Here is an 18,146-nt window from a genome sequence, read left to right as displayed (position 1 = left end):
TACAGATCAATCTCCTGGAGTTGCGAGCGATCTGGAACGCTCTGAAGGCTTTCAGAGATCGGCTGTCCCACCAAATTATCCAAATTCAGACAGACAACCAGGTTGCCATGTACTATGTCAACAAGCAGGGGGGCACCGGATCTCGCCCCCTGTGTCAGGAAGCCGTCAGCATGTGGCTCTGGGCTCGCCGTCAAGGCATGGTGCTCCAAGCCACATATCTGGCAGGCGTAAACAACAGTCTGGCCGACAGGTTGAGCAGGATTATGCAACCTCACGAGTGGTCGCTCAACTCCCGAGTGGTGCGCCAGATCTTCCAAGCGTGGGGCACCCCCTTGGTGGATCTCTTCGCATCTCGAGTGAACCACAAGGTCCCTCAGTTCTGTTCCAGGCTTCAGGCCAACGGCAGACTGGCATCGGATGCCTTCCTCCTGGATTGGGGGGAAGGCCTGCTGTATGCTTATCCTCCCATTCCTCTGGTGGGGAAGACTTTGTTGAAACTCAAACAAGACCGAGGCACCATGATTCTGATTGCTCCTTTTTGGCCGCGTCAGATCTGGTTCCCTCTTCTTCTGGAGTTATCCTCCGAAGAACCGTGGAGATTGGAGTGTTTTCCGACCCTCATCACGCAGAACGAAGGGGCTCTTCTGCATCCCAGCCTCCGGTCCCTGGCTCTCACGGCCTGGATGTTGAGAGCGTAGACTTTGCCTCTTTGGGTCTGTCAGAGGGTGTCTCCCGCGTCTTGCTTGCTTCCAGGAAAGATTCCACTAAGAGGAGTTACTTCTTTCTGTGGAGGAGGTTTGCCGTCTGGTGTGACAGCAAGGCCCTAGCTCCTCGCTCTTGTCCTACACAGACCCTGCTTGAATACCTTCTGCACTTGTCTGAGTCTGGTCTCAAGACCAACTCTGTAAGGGTTCACCTTAGTGCAATCAGTGCTTACCATTACCATGTGGAAGGTAAGCCGATCTCAGGACAGCCTTTAGTTGTTCGCTTCATGAGAGGTTTGCTTTTGTCAAAGCCCCCTGTCAAGCCTCCTACAGTGTCATGGGATCTCAGTGTCGTTCTCACCCAGCTGATGAAACCTCCTTTTGAGCCACTGAACTCCTGCCATCTGAAGTACTTGACCTGGAAGGTCATTTTCTTGGTGGCAGTTACTTCAGCTCGTAGAGTCAGTGAGCTTCAGGCCCTGGTAGCCCAGGCCCCTTACACCAAATTTCATCACAACAGAGTAGTCCTCCGCACTCACCCTAAGTTCTTGCCAAAGGTTGTGTCGGAGTTCCATCTGAACCAGTCAATTGTCTTGCCAACATTCTTTCCCCGTCCTCATTCCTGCCCTGCTGAACGTCAGCTGCACACATTGGACTGCAAGAGAGCATTGGCCTTCTACCTGGAGCGGACACAGCCCCACAGACAGTCCGCCCAATTGTTTGTTTCTTTTGATCCCAATAGGAGGGGAGTGGCTGTAGGGAAACGCACCATATCCAATTGGCTAGCAGATTGCATTTCCTTCACTTACGCCCAGGCGGGGCTGGCTCTTGAGGGTCATGTCACGGCTCATAATGTTAGAGCCATGGCTGCGTCGGTAGCCCACTTGAAGTCAGCCTCCATTGAAGAAATTTGCAAAGCTGCGACGTGGTCATCTGTCCACACATTCACATCTCATTACTGCCTGCAGCAGGATACCCGACGCGACAGTCGGTTCGGGCAGTCAGTTCTTCAGAACCTGTTTGGGCTTTAGGATCCAACTCCACCCCCCGAGGGCCCTGTTTGTTCTGTTCCAGGCTGCACTCTCAGTTAGTTGGTAAATTTTTTAGGTCAATCTCAGTTATGCCCTCGCCGTTGCGAGGTCCAATTGACCATGGTTGTTGTTTTGAGTGAGCCTGGGGGCTAGGGATACCCCATCAGTGAGAACAAGCAGCCTGCTTGTCCTCGGAGAAAGCGAATGCTACATACCTGTAGAAGGTATTCTCCGAGGACAGCAGGCTGATTGTTCTCACAAACCCGCCCGCCTCCCCTTTGGAGTTGTGTCTTCCCTTGAAGTGTATTGTCTTGCTACATACTGGACTGGCCGGCTCGAGCCGGTTTCGGGCGGGAAGACGGCCGCGCATGCGCGGTGCGCGTGGGTGCGCGAGAGCTAGCAAAGGACTTTGCTAGGAAGATTCCGATTGGAGGGGCTGCCGAGGACGTCACCCATCAGTGAGAACAATCAGCCTGCTGTCCTCGGAGAATACCTTCTACAGGTATGTAGCATTCGCTTTGTATGAAGAATGCGAGATATATTTATGTTGAGTAATCATGTTAAAAAGTCTGCTGTTGGAAGAATTTTTGTTCTCAAATTTGTTATTTATGTTTAAATCATCTTTATTAATGATCAGAATACACACCAACCGCAGCACCGATTGGCAACTGCTAAAACAAGCATCCAAATAACTTTTTCTTATTCCACCTGTGTCCTAACCTCCTCCCCTCCCCCCTTTTTTATTTTTAATAGTCATTTCTTTGCAGAGTCTGAAGAGTGGCTAGGTCTCCAAACACTCCATGTAATCTCTGGAGTATTTTCTTTTTCGCCAGTGGTTGTAATGTGTTCCAAAACTTCTCCCAAGTTTTTTGGAAGGAGCTGGAGTCTTTCTCTTTAGAGTTAACTATCCCACACATCTCTAGGTGCAATAGTTCTGTTATCTTTGATCTCCACAAGTCTCTGGAGGCTGCATGTGCTTCTCTCCAGTTGAGCAAGATGACTTTCTTTCCAATCAGCAAAACCTTCTGCAGAAAACCCACGAATCCTGATGGAACAGGTTTTGAGATGTTATAAATGTCAAATAGAATCAGCGGGTTGTCATACAATCAAATTTGTTATTTATAACCATTTCTTCTGGGGATTCTATTTTTGGGTTAATTTCCATTCTTACATTGAACAACATGTCCATACCAATCCATGTTAAAATCTTTATGGGCCTATATATACTGCTATCAACTAAAATCTATTAATCTAAACAAGCTAAAACCAATCAAAATTTAAATTTATAGCCCACCAGCCATTCTGTCATATAATTGTAATTAATAACCAAGTCTCTAATTTTCTTTTCTAAAAATGGTTTGATTCCACTTCCATCTTAACTCAAATGGCAGTTTATTTCACTGTTGTGGACCCAGCCCTCACAATGTCTGATTTCAGGTGGTTGCCAGCCTGTACTGCCTGATAATTATTTTCAACAACAAATCATTTTGTGTGTGCAGTGGTTGCTGCTGATTGTATACTGTCATATTTATTTTGGTATCTTACACCAAGACCCCAAATTTTCTTATGGGCAAGAAACATCTGCTCTGTCAACCATTGCAACTCATTTAACATGGAAACGGCTCTGTTGCATTCAGAATAATCTTAGCTACAGTGTTTTGTATCGTTTGAAGCCTGGTCAGCCCTTTTCTTCTACCTTTTTTGTCCCTGGGATACAGATCCTATGAACTGACCCGAAAGGACCGACTATATAAGAACGTCTATCGCATGCAGCAGGCTCATGGCTTCAAGAACTTCTATCTCCTTCCTCAAACCTTTGTCTTGCCAATGGAATACCAGGAACTCAATAGTAAGTGGTTTTGTAGAGGGCTTGTTCATTGGTTTGGCATAGGAAATGTTGTCATATGTCCATGATCTATCTGAGGGAGGGAGGCTGGTGTGTATTTGTGGTGGTCCCCGTTCATAGAGTAGGGGTCTCCCAGTTGTGTCCCACAGACACTTCTTTTTTTTGGCCCATCACAGATTGTATATGCAGTGCTGCTCTTGCAATGTCATCAGTGGAGGTCCAAAATATCCACTTTTGATGATGCATTCAGATGTGCTTGCCATCAAAGATGGATGCTCGGGTTTTCAATGATGTCATCATGGCAGCCAAGATTAGAAGCAGGAGGAGTTGGACGTCATGTTGGAGAAGCCAGGGAAACCTGAAGCCCTGCATTGGAAAAATGGGAAAGCCAGCTGCTGCTTATTAGGCAGGTGAGAGAGGGGGTGTTGGGTCTTGTGATGGGAGAGGGTGGGATGGATGCTTGGGCTGGATAGATAGGAGGGTAAGATGCTGGGGTCTGGTTGGACGAATACTAGGGCCAGAGAAGTGGGAGGGCATAGACTTTTTCCCCTCCTCCCCTACTCATCGATCTTCTGCTAGCAAGGGGGAGGGGGAAGTGTGTGATGGTAATCTTTGGGCACCCTCCCCAAATCATGGTCTGTAGAAATATGCTGTCACTTGCTTGAGATACAGGTCAATGGCTCAGGCTCAGGCTAAGAGCTAGGCCTGTAAAAATCAAAGATCACTTCTGACACAAATTACATTTCACTGTAGCAAGTGCTGAAATGAGGTAATTGAGAACTGACAGGGGAGGGGGAAATCTACTCTATAAACAATAAGAAGACTGGCACCTGTGAGAAGTCATGAGCAAAGATGTTTTGGCTTCTTGAAGATAGTACTGGGTCAGCTGCACCCCAGATGAGATCATCCAGGGGGGGCTAGGGAAGTTTGGGAACACATAGAATCTTGGACATCATTGACATCAAATGTTGATGTTTAAAAAGATGATAGCTGATAACATGCAAAGATGACTAGTGAGAAATTGAGTGTCCGTAGAAATGAATGGTACCAAAAATATATATAAGCAGGGTGTCAGCTAGAGCAAGGTGCAGAGGGCTGAAGGGAGAGATCAGACTGCACCTGCTGTATGAAGCGTCCCATCATGTTCCAGAGATGATTGCCTAATTTGCCTGTACTGTTTTTGGTAAGATTGCAATAAACTATCTTCTTATATCCCAGCGAGTCCTTCTGATTATGGAGCTTGTTAATTTGTGGACTGTGTAGGGGCAGTCTGGGGTAATATGAGGTTGAGATAATTGGTGGGAACACGCAAATAATTATACAGGTCTCCAGTGTATCCCTTAGACCAGAAACTTTGTCTGTTTCTGGCATTGAGGGTGGGGTGTTCCATATCCATGGTCTGACTTCATGGCATGATGGTAATAGTTGTTTGTTCATTGTCTGTGCTAGTGGCAAGCAGAAGGGATGTCACATGTCCATGATCTGTCCCATAGAACAATGTGTTCCCATTTACTTCTGTGCTTTGTTGTGTAGGTCGCTGAGAACATTTTCCATTGATTTCTTATTATTGATGATGATCTCTTTTCTTTGTTTTTGAATAGGTGCTCATGTGAAGGAACGGGGTCCCTGGATAGTGAAACCTGTGGCCTCTTCCAGAGGCCGTGGAGTTTATGTGGTTAGTTCTGTAAGTATAGTGTATACTGTGATTCCAGAGTGATATGTTTTCCCTGAATCTTGCTGCATCATTCATGCTAGGAGATAAAATTGTAGGTTATAGTTGTGTTCATAGGAGCCAAATTTCCAAAATGATTGGTGTTGCTAAACTCAACACAAACTACTCTTCTTAGGCACTGTGAAGGGAATTGCTTGGTGCTGAGTGTGCTTAGGTAGTCACTGCACCTCTAGAGTTGACACATGTGGGTATTTTATGGTAAAGATTTTATTGGGATATAGCAGTGCATTGTGGGTCAGTGAGTGCTTCATTGTGCCTACAGTTTGTGTAGGGCATGCCTTGCAAGGTCCTGCATAAGATGAGTTAAAGGTGACTGTTGGATAATGTGGAGACCTTACACAGGGATGTGAGACAAGGGTGGCTGTTTATTGTTATAATTAATAGTTCATAGCTTTATTGAATTTGCTAGACAGCTCTAACTAACAGGCAGAGCAGATTGGTGTACAAAACAAGAGCTTTGAAAAAAGAAAGGAACTACAATGTTAGATAGGACAGCAAAAATCATTCACACAAGAAATGAAGGAGATGGGAGGGGAAAGGAGACGGGGGGGGGGGGGGGGGGGGGGGGGGTTAGCCAAGTAATGTAGAGAGTGAGAAATCATGCTTCAGACTGGGGGGACCCTAACAGACTGCATATTGTAAGACTATACAAAAAGCTAGGCCTTAAGTTCACTTTTAAATTTTTTAAAGGAGAGGTTACTACACTCACCTGGGTGAAGACAGGCTAAACTGCAGGAAGCACATGGCAAAGTACCGCCTAGCCTTAACAGCAACCAAAAACAGTATTTCTCTCAATGCTTTGCACAGGCTGCCAATTCAACCAAGCAGTTGTTCAGTATAGTAAACAGCCTACTGCAACCCCCACAACAGAACCAGCCTGCCCAGTGTAAACTGAACTGCAATGATTTTGCTGCATACTTTGCCAACAAAATTAAAAGTCTCCACCAGGATTTACAGGCAATCCCATCCAGTGCCCAACCAGTCAACCAGGAGTGCACAAACTTGCCCCCTCCAAACAGAGACAGATGGAACACTTTTAACCTAATGACAGAGGAGAGCCTTGACAAAATCCTAAGAGAACGACCAACTACCTGCTCCCTCAATCCCTGCCCATCAAAGATAGTGCAGCAGGCAAATATGGGTCTTATAGAAAGCACCACAAAAATTGTGAACACCTCTGTTTCTAATGGGCAACTACCAACAGCATTAAAAAGGGCAGTGGTTCACCCTCTGCTGAAGAAAAACAACCTTGACCAGGAGAAACTTGAAAGTTTCAGGCCAGTATCCAACATCCCGTTTCTAGGGAAACTCATAGAACAAACAGTCTGTGTTCAACTTAATGAATGGCTAGAAAAGAGTAACTGGCTAGATCCATGTCAATCTGGATTCAGACCCAGTTATGGAACAGAAACGGTCCTCGTATCCCTGCTAGATGATCTTCACAGAAACCGAGACAAGGGATTTGCCTCAATGTTAGTACTGCTAGATTTCTCAGCAGCTTTTGACACTGTGGATCATGATATAATCTAGCACGACTGACAGAAACAGGTATCAATGGAACAGTACTTGCTTGGTTCAGATCCTACCTATCAGCCAGGCAACAATCCATAATGTTTGGCAACAACTCATCACCACCATGGACACTGACCTGCGGGGTACCACAAGGATCGATACTGTCATCTATTCTGTTCAATATCTACCTCAAACCACTAGCTGAGCTGATTCGTCAATGGACACTCAGTTCTACATCTATGCGGATGATATGCAGCTACTCATACCATTAAACCTGACTTACCTACAGCCTTAAATACACTGATTACCTGTCTAACATCAATTCAAGAATGGGCTAAACACAGCAAACTTTGCCTGAACCCAAGTAAAACCGAGCTTCTCTGGGTCCCTAACACAAGTGGATACATACCTGGCATCAAAATCTCTTTTGGGAAGTATGAACTCCCCCTCAAATCACAAGTCAGGAACCTTGGAATACAGCTAGATTCTACACTTACTCTGATTCCCCAAATCAAAGCAACTTTCAACAGCTGCTTCTACAATTTGCGACAGCTACGCTGCCTCTCTCCTTACATCGAGAAGGTAAATCTTATCCCAGTTGTGCATGCCATGGTAACATCAAGACTGGATTACTGCAATGCACTATACAATGGTCTGACTACAAAGGGCCTGCACCAGCTCCAATTGATTCAGAATGCAGCAGCAAGACTCAGAGAAGGTTGCAAGCACCATGACCACATCACACTATTTTTGCAAAAACTTCATTGGCTACCAGTAGAATACAGGGCTAAATTTAAAACTCTATGTCTGATCTTCAAGGCCCTTAAAGGAAATGACCCTGAGTATCTAAAGAATAGGATGATCCTCCACACACCGCCAAGGACACTAAGGTCCTCTCAAGGACTTTCACTAACTACACGCTCTCCAAAAGACATTACACGATGTGATACCCGCAAGCGAGCCTTCTCCGGAGTAGCCCCCATACTCTGGAATGCACTGCCTGAAAGGCTGCGCTTAACACAAGACTATCTCTACTTCAGGAATCAGGTGAAAGCTTGACTCTTCAACCAGGCCGTTAATGGAAGAAGTAACTGTTAGTCTCAGTCACACACACAAGGAGTGACTCGGGCTGCACATACTGCAGGGGGACATGTTTATCTACTCCTCCATGTGCAACTTTCTTCAAATCGGTCACTTTACTTTCTAATTCTTCCTACTTTCTTACCCATCTATATGTTACAACTTTGCCTCACCCTTCACTACCAATTATAATTTTCTGTTACATATTGTGTTGACATTGCTAGTATACCATGAGGGGCATAATCGAACGGGGTGCTCAAGTTTTCCTGAGAACGTCCTCACAGGATGTCCCGGCGAAGGGGAGGGGAAACCCGTATTATCGAAACAAGATAGGCGGCCATCTTTTATTTTGATAATATGGTCGGGGACGCCCAAATCTCAACATTTAGGTCGTCCTTAGAGATGGTCGTCCCTGGTTTTCGGCGATAATGGAAACCGAGGACGCCCATCTCAGAAATGACCAAATGCAAGCCCTTTGGTCGTGGGAGGAGCCAGCATTCGTAGTGCACTGGTCCCCCTCACATGCCAGGTCACCAACTGGGCACCCTAGGGTCTCTGCAGTGGAAGTCATAAATTGCTCCCAGGTGCATAGCTCCCTTACCTTGGGTGCTGAGCCCCCCCCCCCCCCAAAACCCACTCCCCACAACTGTACATGCCAATGTCACAGCGTGTCTTATATCAATAGACAAGGAGGAACAAAGAGTGTATGTCTAGCCCAAGAGGTGCATCTTTTTTCTTTCAGTTGCTGGAATTGAACATGCCGATGATTTCAGCGTCTCGCATAGCGTGTTCACTGAATTTGCAAGTGGATTTACTCAGCAGAGTGTCTCTGGATCTGGGGGAATGGCAACTGCCAAAGACTGCATTTTACCTCATTTCCACACAGGAGGGCCTTCTGGTTCTGGACCTCAGGGCATCCAGACTCAATGTTGAAGTACACAGATTCTACAGCTGCTTCAGGGAGAAAGACAGCAGCTGGCCTTATGGAATTTAAAGGGGGTTTGGACAGATTCCTGAGGGAAAAGTCCACTGAACATTATTAAAATTTTTTTTTTTTTTTTTTTTTGGGGGGGGGGGGGGGGGGGGGGGAGGTTGCCAGGTTCTTGAAGCCTGGATTGGCCACTGTCGGAGACAGGATGCTGGGCTTGGTGGACCCTTGGTCTTTTCCCAGTATGGCGGTGCTTATGTACTTATGAATGGGTGCACTGGTACAGCCTTGGCCATCAGATATCCTCCTTTATGTGTTTCCTCTGTGGCCTCTCGTGGGAAGGATGTTACAAAGGATTGCGCATCATCCTGGGAAGGTCATTGTTGTAGATCCGGACTGATGCAGACGTCCTTGGTATGCAGACCTCATCCATCTTCAAATCACTCCTTGGTTGACTCTTCCCTCACAGATGGGCTTATTGCTCCAAGGTCCAGTAGTTATGGAGGATCCCTCCCGCTTTGGTCTTACTTCTTGGCTCTTGAGGGGATGTGATTGAGTAAGATGGGTTACACGCATGATGTTGTTACTACCTTGCTGCAAACCCGAAAGCGGTCCACTTCTTCTTACGCTAGAGTGTGGAGAACTTTTGAGAGTTGGTCTGCACAGAATGGTGTTTCTCCATTTCATGCTTTCTTTTCTCAGATTTTATCCTTCCTTCAGGAGGGATTCAAAAAAGGCTTGGCTGTCAATTTGCTCAAGGTTCAGGTGGCAGCATTGGCGTGTCATAGAATCAAGATACAGAATACCTCGTTGGCTCCTCACCCTGATTTAGTGCAATTCCTCAAGGGAGTCACTCATCTGCTTCCCCCTCTCCGCAATATTTGTCTTCAGTGGAGTCTTCAAGTAGTTCTTAAAGCTCTTCAGTCGGGCCTCTTTGAGCCCTTTCGTTCAGCAACTATTAAATATCTTACTTTAAAGGCAGTATTTCTAGTTGCCATTTTGTCAGTACGAAGAGTATCTGAGCTTCAAGCTCTGTCTTGCAGGGATCCCTTTCTCCACTTTTCTGACTTGGGAGTTTCCATACGGACAGTTCCGTCCTTTTTACAGAAGATTGTATCAATGATTTCAGGGGTCTGATCATCTTTTTGTCCACTTTGCGGGACCCCAGAAGGGTTTGCCAGCTTCCAAAGTGACAGTGGCTTAAGGAGGCTATTTCTTCTGCTTACATTCTGAGGGGTAGATCTGCTCCCATGCATGTCAAGGCTCATTCTACCAGGTCTTTGGTGACTTCTTTGGCAGAGTCTAGGACAGTGGCGTAGCCAGAAGTCAATTTTTGGGTGGGCCAACAGGTTGGATGGGTGGGCACTAGACAGTGGTGTGCTGGTAAATGTTTAACAACAGGTTCTCTCCCCGGTCCACCTCTGCACCTCCCCTCAAAATTGCAGAGCTGGCTATAGCTGGGGAGAGAGCCTGGGGGGGGGGGGGGGGCAATGCATTACTCTCTCCGGGAAAAATAAATTAAATGATCCCAGGTTCCAATTTAATTCATGTTTAATGTGGGATAAAATGCCATAAATAAGTAAATAAATATAAACTTTTAATGTTGAGCACCTGATTCTCAAAGTGGACATATTCCAAACACTATAATGAAAATAAAATGATTTTTTTTCTACCTTTGTTGTCTGGTGACTGTTTTTCTGATCATGCTGGCCCAGTATCCGATTCTGCTGCTATCTTCTCCATTTCCAGGGCTTCCTTTCCATTTATTTCTTTACTTTCCTCCTTTCTTCTTCATTTCTTGCTCTATATCCGTAAGTAAAAGCTGGGTCCTCCGCAGACTTGACTGTCCAGTGGATCCAGCTTCTGCCTATTTTCTTCATCCATGTGCAGTTTTTCTCCTCTCTTCCTTTTCCCTCATCTCATCTCCTTCCTCACTCTTCCATCCCCTCCATCCATGTCCAGCATTTCTTCTCTCTCCCTTCCCTCTCTTCCATCCATGTCCAGCAACCCTCCTCTCCCCTGCCCTCCCCTTCATACACCCTTGTCCAGCAACCTTCCTATCTCCTCTTTCCTCCCCTCCATCCACACATGTCCAGCAACTCTCCTCTCCCCTCCAGCCATCCATACCTAGCAATTCTTTTCTCTCCCCTGCCCCCCTCTATCCATCCATAACCAGCAATTCTCTTCTCTCTCCCCTTGTCCCCTCCATCCATCCATCCCCAGCAATTCTCTTCCCTCCCCTGCCCCCCTCCATTCATCCATACCCAACAATTCTCCTCTCTGCCCTGCCCCTATCCAGCCATACCCAGCAATTCTGTTCTTGCCCCTGCCCCCCCTCTATCCATCTATACCATACCCAGCAATTCTCTTTTCTCCCCTGTCCCCCCCTCCAGCCATCAGCGATTCTCCTCTCGCCCCTCCCGCTCCCATCCATGTCCTGCGATTCCACCTGCCCGGCCAGAGCCCTCTTCTCCCCCCCAAAAAAAATTTACAGTGCAGGCTGAGCTCCATTCCCGCATCTGCCTCCCTCACTCTCACGGCAGCGCTTCCCAAACGCTGCCCACCGCCGCCACGATCGCGGGATTTACCTCCCTCCGTCTCAGCACTCAGCAGCAGCGGTAGCGAATCATACACGCTGCCTCCTTCTAACCCGGAAGCGTCTCCTCTGCCGTGAGAGTGAGGGAGGCAGATGCGGGAACGGAGCTCAGCCTGCTCCCTCCGCTCCGCTGCCTCCACTGCTGGGTGGGCCTGGGCCCACCCAGGCCCACCCGTGGCTACGCCCCTGGTCTAGGACAATTTTATTGGCAAAGATCTGTTGGTTAGTGATGATCTTCTCATTCCTTTGTTAAGTATTACTGTTTGGATGTGTCTGTTTGAGCAGATGCTTCCTTCGGGGCCATGGTTCTTGCTGCAGGGATATCACAGTCCCTCCCCTCTTTAGGATTGCTTTTGTATATCCCATTTATCTGGACTAATCCTTGGGACGTAATGGAAGGAAAAATTAGTTAATTACCTGATAATTTTCTTTCCTTTAGTCCCAAAGGATTAGTCCAGAGCCTGCCCTTCTGTGATGGTTTCATTTTTTTTCCAGTTTCTGTGTAATTTTGGGTGTTTGTATTGTTCTGGTTCCGTTATTTCTAAGGCACGAGTTTTGTCCTTTATTTCATAGTTCTTTTTCTATCCAGAGGCTGGAGTTTTTTCGCTGGAAGTCACTCTTTCACTGCTTTGTTATCGAATACTGGCTTGGTTGCTAAGTGCAGGAGCTTATGAGGCACAACTCATTAGATTTCTTTATCTCTACCTGCTAGCTGATGGTCATAACCCATTTGTCTGGACCGATCCTTTGGGACTAAAGGAAAGAAAATTATCAGGTAATTAACTATTTTTTCCATATATCTAGTGGAATCTTGTTGAGTAAGAACTAAGCGATGATCGTTTAGAGAGCGAAGAAGTCTGGGAGATGAGTATGGGATTGTAAGGCAGGAGAGGTAGTTGGGAGTGCCCAAGCGAAGGGCCATAGATGTTAGGGTAGCAGCTTTGTGGATTATCCATTGTTCGACCGGTAACCAGTGATGTGCTTTCAACATATGGGTGATGTGGTTAGAGGCGAGCACGACAAAAAAGGCGAATGCATGTATTTTGGAGGGATTGGAAAGGAGGAACGTGGAAGACTAACATAAACAATATTACAATAATCTAACCGGATCACGAAAAGAGAGAGAACCAAGGCGTGAAAAGTGTCATGGCTAAAGAAGTGTTGGATGATTTGAATTTGATGAAACATGAAAAAGCTAGCCTTGGTAGGGTGTGAAATTTTGGGCAGGAAACTTAATGAGAAGTCAAAGATAATTCCTAGTTCTCGAGGACAAGCAGGTCATAATTCTTACAAGTGGGTAATGTGGTCTTGCGTTGCTTGTTCTGGAGCTTTACAAAAGCTTTGTGGAGCGCGCGACATGCTCCACCGTGCATGCATGAGTGCCCACCTGCTGTGAGAGCGCAGTTACTACGGTTATTTTTCCACCATGGTGAAGAATTGCTGCTTTTGTTGGTGGCTCTTCACAGTCCAGTCTGGAAAGAGCTTTTTGGTGCCATTTTCGGTATGCATGTGTCCAGGTTCCCTTTTTTCTATCCCTGATTAGTTTTAGTTTCTTTTTTTCAAAGTTTTACGTTTCCTTGAAGTCTGCATCAATGTTGAGTGCTGCACCGGTATCGGAAACACCGGTCTGCATGGCTGCTGCTAGACATGTTGACACTGGGAGCAGTAATGCATTGAGTGGGTCTCTATCTGTCTTGACGCCGACTACTGCACAGTTCCCCCAAGACCATCCAGAGTCTGACCCGACCATGAGGCGACATGTGGAGTCAATGTTGTTCTTGGCACCAAGGAGCCCTTGATCCTGAGCTTCAGTTGAAGGCCAAGAAGTATCAGCATCTATCATCCTTGATTCACAGTGCTTGCAGCTGCGGGACATTGAGGGATTTGGCACCCAAGAAGCGTCTACTCTAGGAGATTGGCTGCCAAAGGAGAAACAGGTGTGATGTGATATAGATGTTTAAATATCTGAAAGGTATTAATCTGCAAACAAACCTTTTCCAGAGACGGGAAGGTGGTAGAACTAGAGGACATGAATTGAGGTTGAAAGGAGTAATGCTGTGAAATATTTTTTCACGGATAAGTTGGTAGATACCTGGAATGTCCTTCCGCGGGAGGTGGTGGAGATGAAAATGGTAATGGAATTCAAACATGCATGGGATAAACACAAAGGAATCCTGTTTAGAAGGAATGGATCTACGGTATCTTAGTGGAGATTGGGTGGTGATGCTGCTAATTGGGAAGCAAAACTGATGCTGGGCAGACTTCTACTGTGTACGCCCTGATCGTAACTGAATAGATATGGATGGGCTGGAGTGTAAATGTTAAGGGGCTTCGATGTTAACTTCAGAACTTTTAGTACAGGAACAGTGCTGGGCAGACTTCTACGTTCTGTGCCCTGAGAAAGGCCGGGACAAATCAAACTCTGGTATAAAGTATCACATACCATGTAAAATGAGTTTATCTTGGGCAGACTGGATGGACCGTTCAGGTCTTTATCTGCTGTCATTTACTATGTTCATCATACCTAAAGTTTGTATCTGTAGTGGTTAGTGTACCAAAAAGATTGATAGTGGAAGAGAGTGGTGTAAGGATTCTTGAAAACCAGCATGCAGTGGTCTTTTCTTTATTCAGCACTAGTTTGTGGTCTAATTGCCAGGTGGAGACTAGGTTGAGACATCCTTGGAGGAGGCTGATAGAGAGAAAGGAAAGGTGAGATATATGAGAAGGGTATCATCTGCATAAAAATAAATAGAGATACCAGTAGATTGTATAAGAGCTGCAAGTGGACTCAGAAAAAGGTTGTCCAGTAAATGGGAAAGGATTGATCCAATCCGTCTATTCCAGCTTCCCCCAGCCTCTCCCAGTCCGTCTGCTCCAACTTGTTCCAGTCCCCCTGACCCAGCTTCTCCCTGCTCCCTCCAATCCATCTGCTCCAGCCTACTTGTTCCAGTCCATCAGCTCCAGCGTGTTCCAGCCTGCCTGTCCCAGCTGCTCTAGCATGTTCCAGTCCAGCTGCTCCAACGTGTTCCAGTCTGCCAGACCCTGCATCCCCCTGCTCGCTCCAGTCCATATGCTCCAGCCTGCTTGTTCCAGTCCATCTGCTCCACCATGTTTCAACTCGCCTGATCCAGCCCCTAGCCAATCAACCTGTCTGCTAGCCAATCACCTGTTCCTGCCTGCCTGCTAGCCAATCAACCTGCCTGCTCAGCCATTGACTTACCTACCTGCCTGCCAGCTTTTCAGCCATAGACTTACCTAATCGCCAACCCAAAACCTTGCTTCAAGCCCTATCTATCTGCTTAATACTTCAGTCATTACATACTCACCCATTAACACCTGTTAACTGCTCAACACCTCAGTCACTATATAGTCACCTGCTACACCTCAGTCACTACCTATGGCCCCTGTCCATGTTCTCTTCCTTGCCCTGTCCCTTCCTAATCTTCTTTCCCCCCCACTCCCACTGTCTACCATTAGAACTACCCGCTGCCCTCCCACCCTGCCCGCAACCACAATACCCTATTCACCTCTATCCCTCACCTCACCATCCCTCTTGTCCCCCTCCTCCTTCCTGGCTCTCAACCTTCGGCACTTCCTTCCTGCCATTAACCCATCCCCTTTCCTCCTAAGTACACCCAGTCTTCGTCGCCTTCGTCGCCCGACCTTCCCCCACCCTCCTCCGCACTCTCTTGCTCCTCCTCCTGCTATCCGCAGGAGACATTAACCCTAATCCGGGTCCCCCCCACCTGTCCCCATCCTATCCTTGTGAACGGTCCCGGGATGTTTCCAATCTCGTCTCTATTCCCCTCCTTCCCCCCTCCTCCCTCCCCTTCTCATGCGCCTTGTGGAATGCCCACTCAGTCTGCAACAAACTGCCTCTCACCCACGATCTCTTTATCTCTCGCTCCCTTCAACTGCTCGCCCTCACCGAAACCTGGATCTCCCCGGAAGACACTGCCTCAGTTGCAGCCCTCTGCCATGGAGGCTATCTCTTCTCCCACACGCCCCGCCCAATCGGCCGTGGCGGAGGCGTTGGGCTACTACTATCACCCTCCTGTAGTTTCCAACCCCTCCTCCTACCGCAATCTCACTGCTTCCCATCCTTCGAAGTCCATTCCATCCGGCTATTCTACCCGCTACCACTCAGAGTGGCAGTCATTTACCGCCCCCCGGATAAATCCTTCCCTTCCTTCCTTACCGACTTTGATGCTTGGCTCTCTGTCTTTCTTGACCCCTCATCTCCGTCCCTCATTCTCGGAGACTTTAACGTACATGCTGATGACCTATCCGACCCCCATACTTCTAAGTTCCTCACCCTAACATCCTCCTTCAACCTCCAGCTGTGCTCCACCACCCCTACTCACCGTGACGGACATTGTCTTGACCTCGTCCTCTCCTCCTCCGGCTCACCCTCCAATTTCCACGTCTCAGCTCTTCCTCTCTCCGACCATCACCTGATCACATTCACACTTCTTCACTCCCCCCCCCCCTCCACCCCGTCCAACTTTAACCACCACCTCCAGGAACCTCCAGGCTATTGACCCCTCCACCCTATCATCTACTATCTCTAATCTCCTCCCCTCCATCACGTCCCTCGTAACTGTCGACACAGCGGTCTCCGCTTACAATACCGCTCTCTCCTCTGCTTTGGACACCCTCGCGCCATCCATCTCCCGTCCCACAAAGCGCACCAATCCCCAGCCCTGGCTGACTCCTTGCATCCGTTACCTTCGCTCCTGCACCCGATCCGCTGAGCGCCTCTGGAGGAAATCTCGTACCCTTTCAGACTTCCTCCACTACAAATTCATGCTATCCTCCCTCCACTCCTCCCTATTCCGTGCAAAACAGGACTACTACACCCAATTGACCAATTCTCTCAGCTCCAACCCTCGTCGTCTCTTCACCACCCTTAACTCCCTCCTAAAAGTGCCCCCCGCTCCTACTCCCCCTTCTCTCTCTCCTCAATCACTGGCCAACTACTTCCGCGACAAAGTGCAAAAGATCAACCTTGAGTTCACGACCAAACCTCCACCTCCCCTTCACCCTTTAACCCTCTCCCTCAACCAACCTACCCAGGTCTCCTTCTCCTCCTTTCCTGAGATCACCGAGGATGAAACTTCCCGCCTTCTTTCCTCCTCGAAATGCACCACCTGTTCCTCTGATCCCATCCCCACCAACCTACTCAACACTATCTCCCATACTGTCACCCCCGCCATCTGTCGCATCCTCAACCTCTCTCTCTCCACGGCAACTGTCCCTGACACCTTCAAACACGCTGTTGTCACACCTCTCCTAAAAAAACCTTCACTTGACCCTACCTGCCCCTCTAACTACCGCCCCATCTCTCTTTTACCCTTCCTTTCCAAATTACTTGAGCGCGCCGTTCACAGCCGCTGCCTTGACTTTCTCTCCTCTCATGACATCCTCGATCCACTTCAATCCGGTTTTCGCCCTCTGCACTCGACAGAAACAGCACTCTCTAAAGTTTGCAATGACCTGCTCCTGGCCAAATCCAGAGGTCATTACTCCATCCTCATCCTCCTCGATCTCTCCGCCGCGTTTGACACTGTCAACCATGATTTACTTCTTGCCACACTATCCTCTTTTGGATTCCAAGGCCCTGTCCTCTCCTGGTTCTCCTCTTATCTCTCCCACCGCACCTTCAGGGTACACTCCCATGGATCTTCCTCCACTCCCATCCCACTATCTGTTGGAGTTCCCCAGGGATCTGTCCTTGGACCCCTTCTCTTCTCAATCTACACCTCTTCCCTGGGCTCGCTGATCTCGTCTCATGGTTTCCAGTATCATCTTTATGCTGATGACACTCAGCTATACCTCTCCACACCTGACATCACCGCGGTGACCCAGGCCAAGGTATCGGCCTGTTTATCCGACATCGCGGCATGGATGTCCAACCGCCACCTGAAGCTGAACATGTCCAAGACCGAGCTCCTCGTCTTTCCTCCCAAACCCACTTCTCCTCTTCCTCCACTCTCTATCTCTGTTGATAACACCCTCATCCTCCCCGTCCCATCTGCCCGCAACCTCGGAGTCATCTTCGACTCCTCCCTCTCCTTCTCTGCGCATATCCAACAGACTGCCAAGACCTGTCGCTTCTTCCTCTTCAACATCAGCAAAATTCGCCCTTTCCTCTCTGAGCACACCACCAGAACTCTCGTCCACGCTCTCATTACCTCTCGCCTTGATTACTGCAACTTACTCCTCACCGGCCTCCCACTCAGCCATCTATTCCCCCTTCAATCAGTTCAGTACGCTGCTCCACGTCTTATATTCCGCCAAAACCGATATACTCATATCACCCCTCTCCTCAAATCACTTCATTGGCTTCCAATCAGATATCGCATACAATTCAAGCTCCTCCTCCTCACCTACAAGTGCACTCAGTCTGCGGCTCCTCACTACCTCTCCACCCTCATCTCCCCCTATGTTCCCGCCCGTAACCTCCGCTCACAGGACAAAGCCCTTCTCTCAGTACCCTTCTCCACCACTGCCAACTCCAGGCTCCGCTCATTCTGCCTTGCTTCACCCTATGCCTGGAACAATCTTCCTTTACCCATACGCCATGCCCCCTCCCTACCCATCTTCAAATCTCTGCTTAAAACTCACCTCTTCTATGCTGCCTTCGGCGCCTAACCACTCTAGATAGACAGAATGCCCCAATCTATCCCCTCTATTAGATTAACTGCTCACTCGTCC

General features: G+C 47.9%; 1 protein-coding gene across 1 annotated transcript in view; it reads left to right on the top strand.

Moving 5' to 3' along the window:
- The window catches only part of TTLL5 (tubulin tyrosine ligase like 5), a 482,374-nt gene that overhangs the window by 58,469 nt on the left and 405,759 nt on the right, over positions 1-18,146 (top strand). Inside the window, exons 6-7 of the mRNA XM_030213729.1 lie at positions 3,454-3,584; positions 5,183-5,265. Of these exons, the coding sequence (XP_030069589.1) occupies positions 3,454-3,584; positions 5,183-5,265 (214 nt within the window). The remainder of the gene's footprint in view (positions 1-3,453; positions 3,585-5,182; positions 5,266-18,146) is intronic.

Source organism: Microcaecilia unicolor, chromosome 9 (genome assembly GCF_901765095.1).
Source record: "Microcaecilia unicolor chromosome 9, aMicUni1.1, whole genome shotgun sequence".
Taxonomy (NCBI): Eukaryota; Metazoa; Chordata; class Amphibia; order Gymnophiona; family Siphonopidae; genus Microcaecilia; species Microcaecilia unicolor.
Note: the sequence above shows the minus strand (reverse complement) of the source record. Positions and strands in the feature narration are given on the sequence as shown.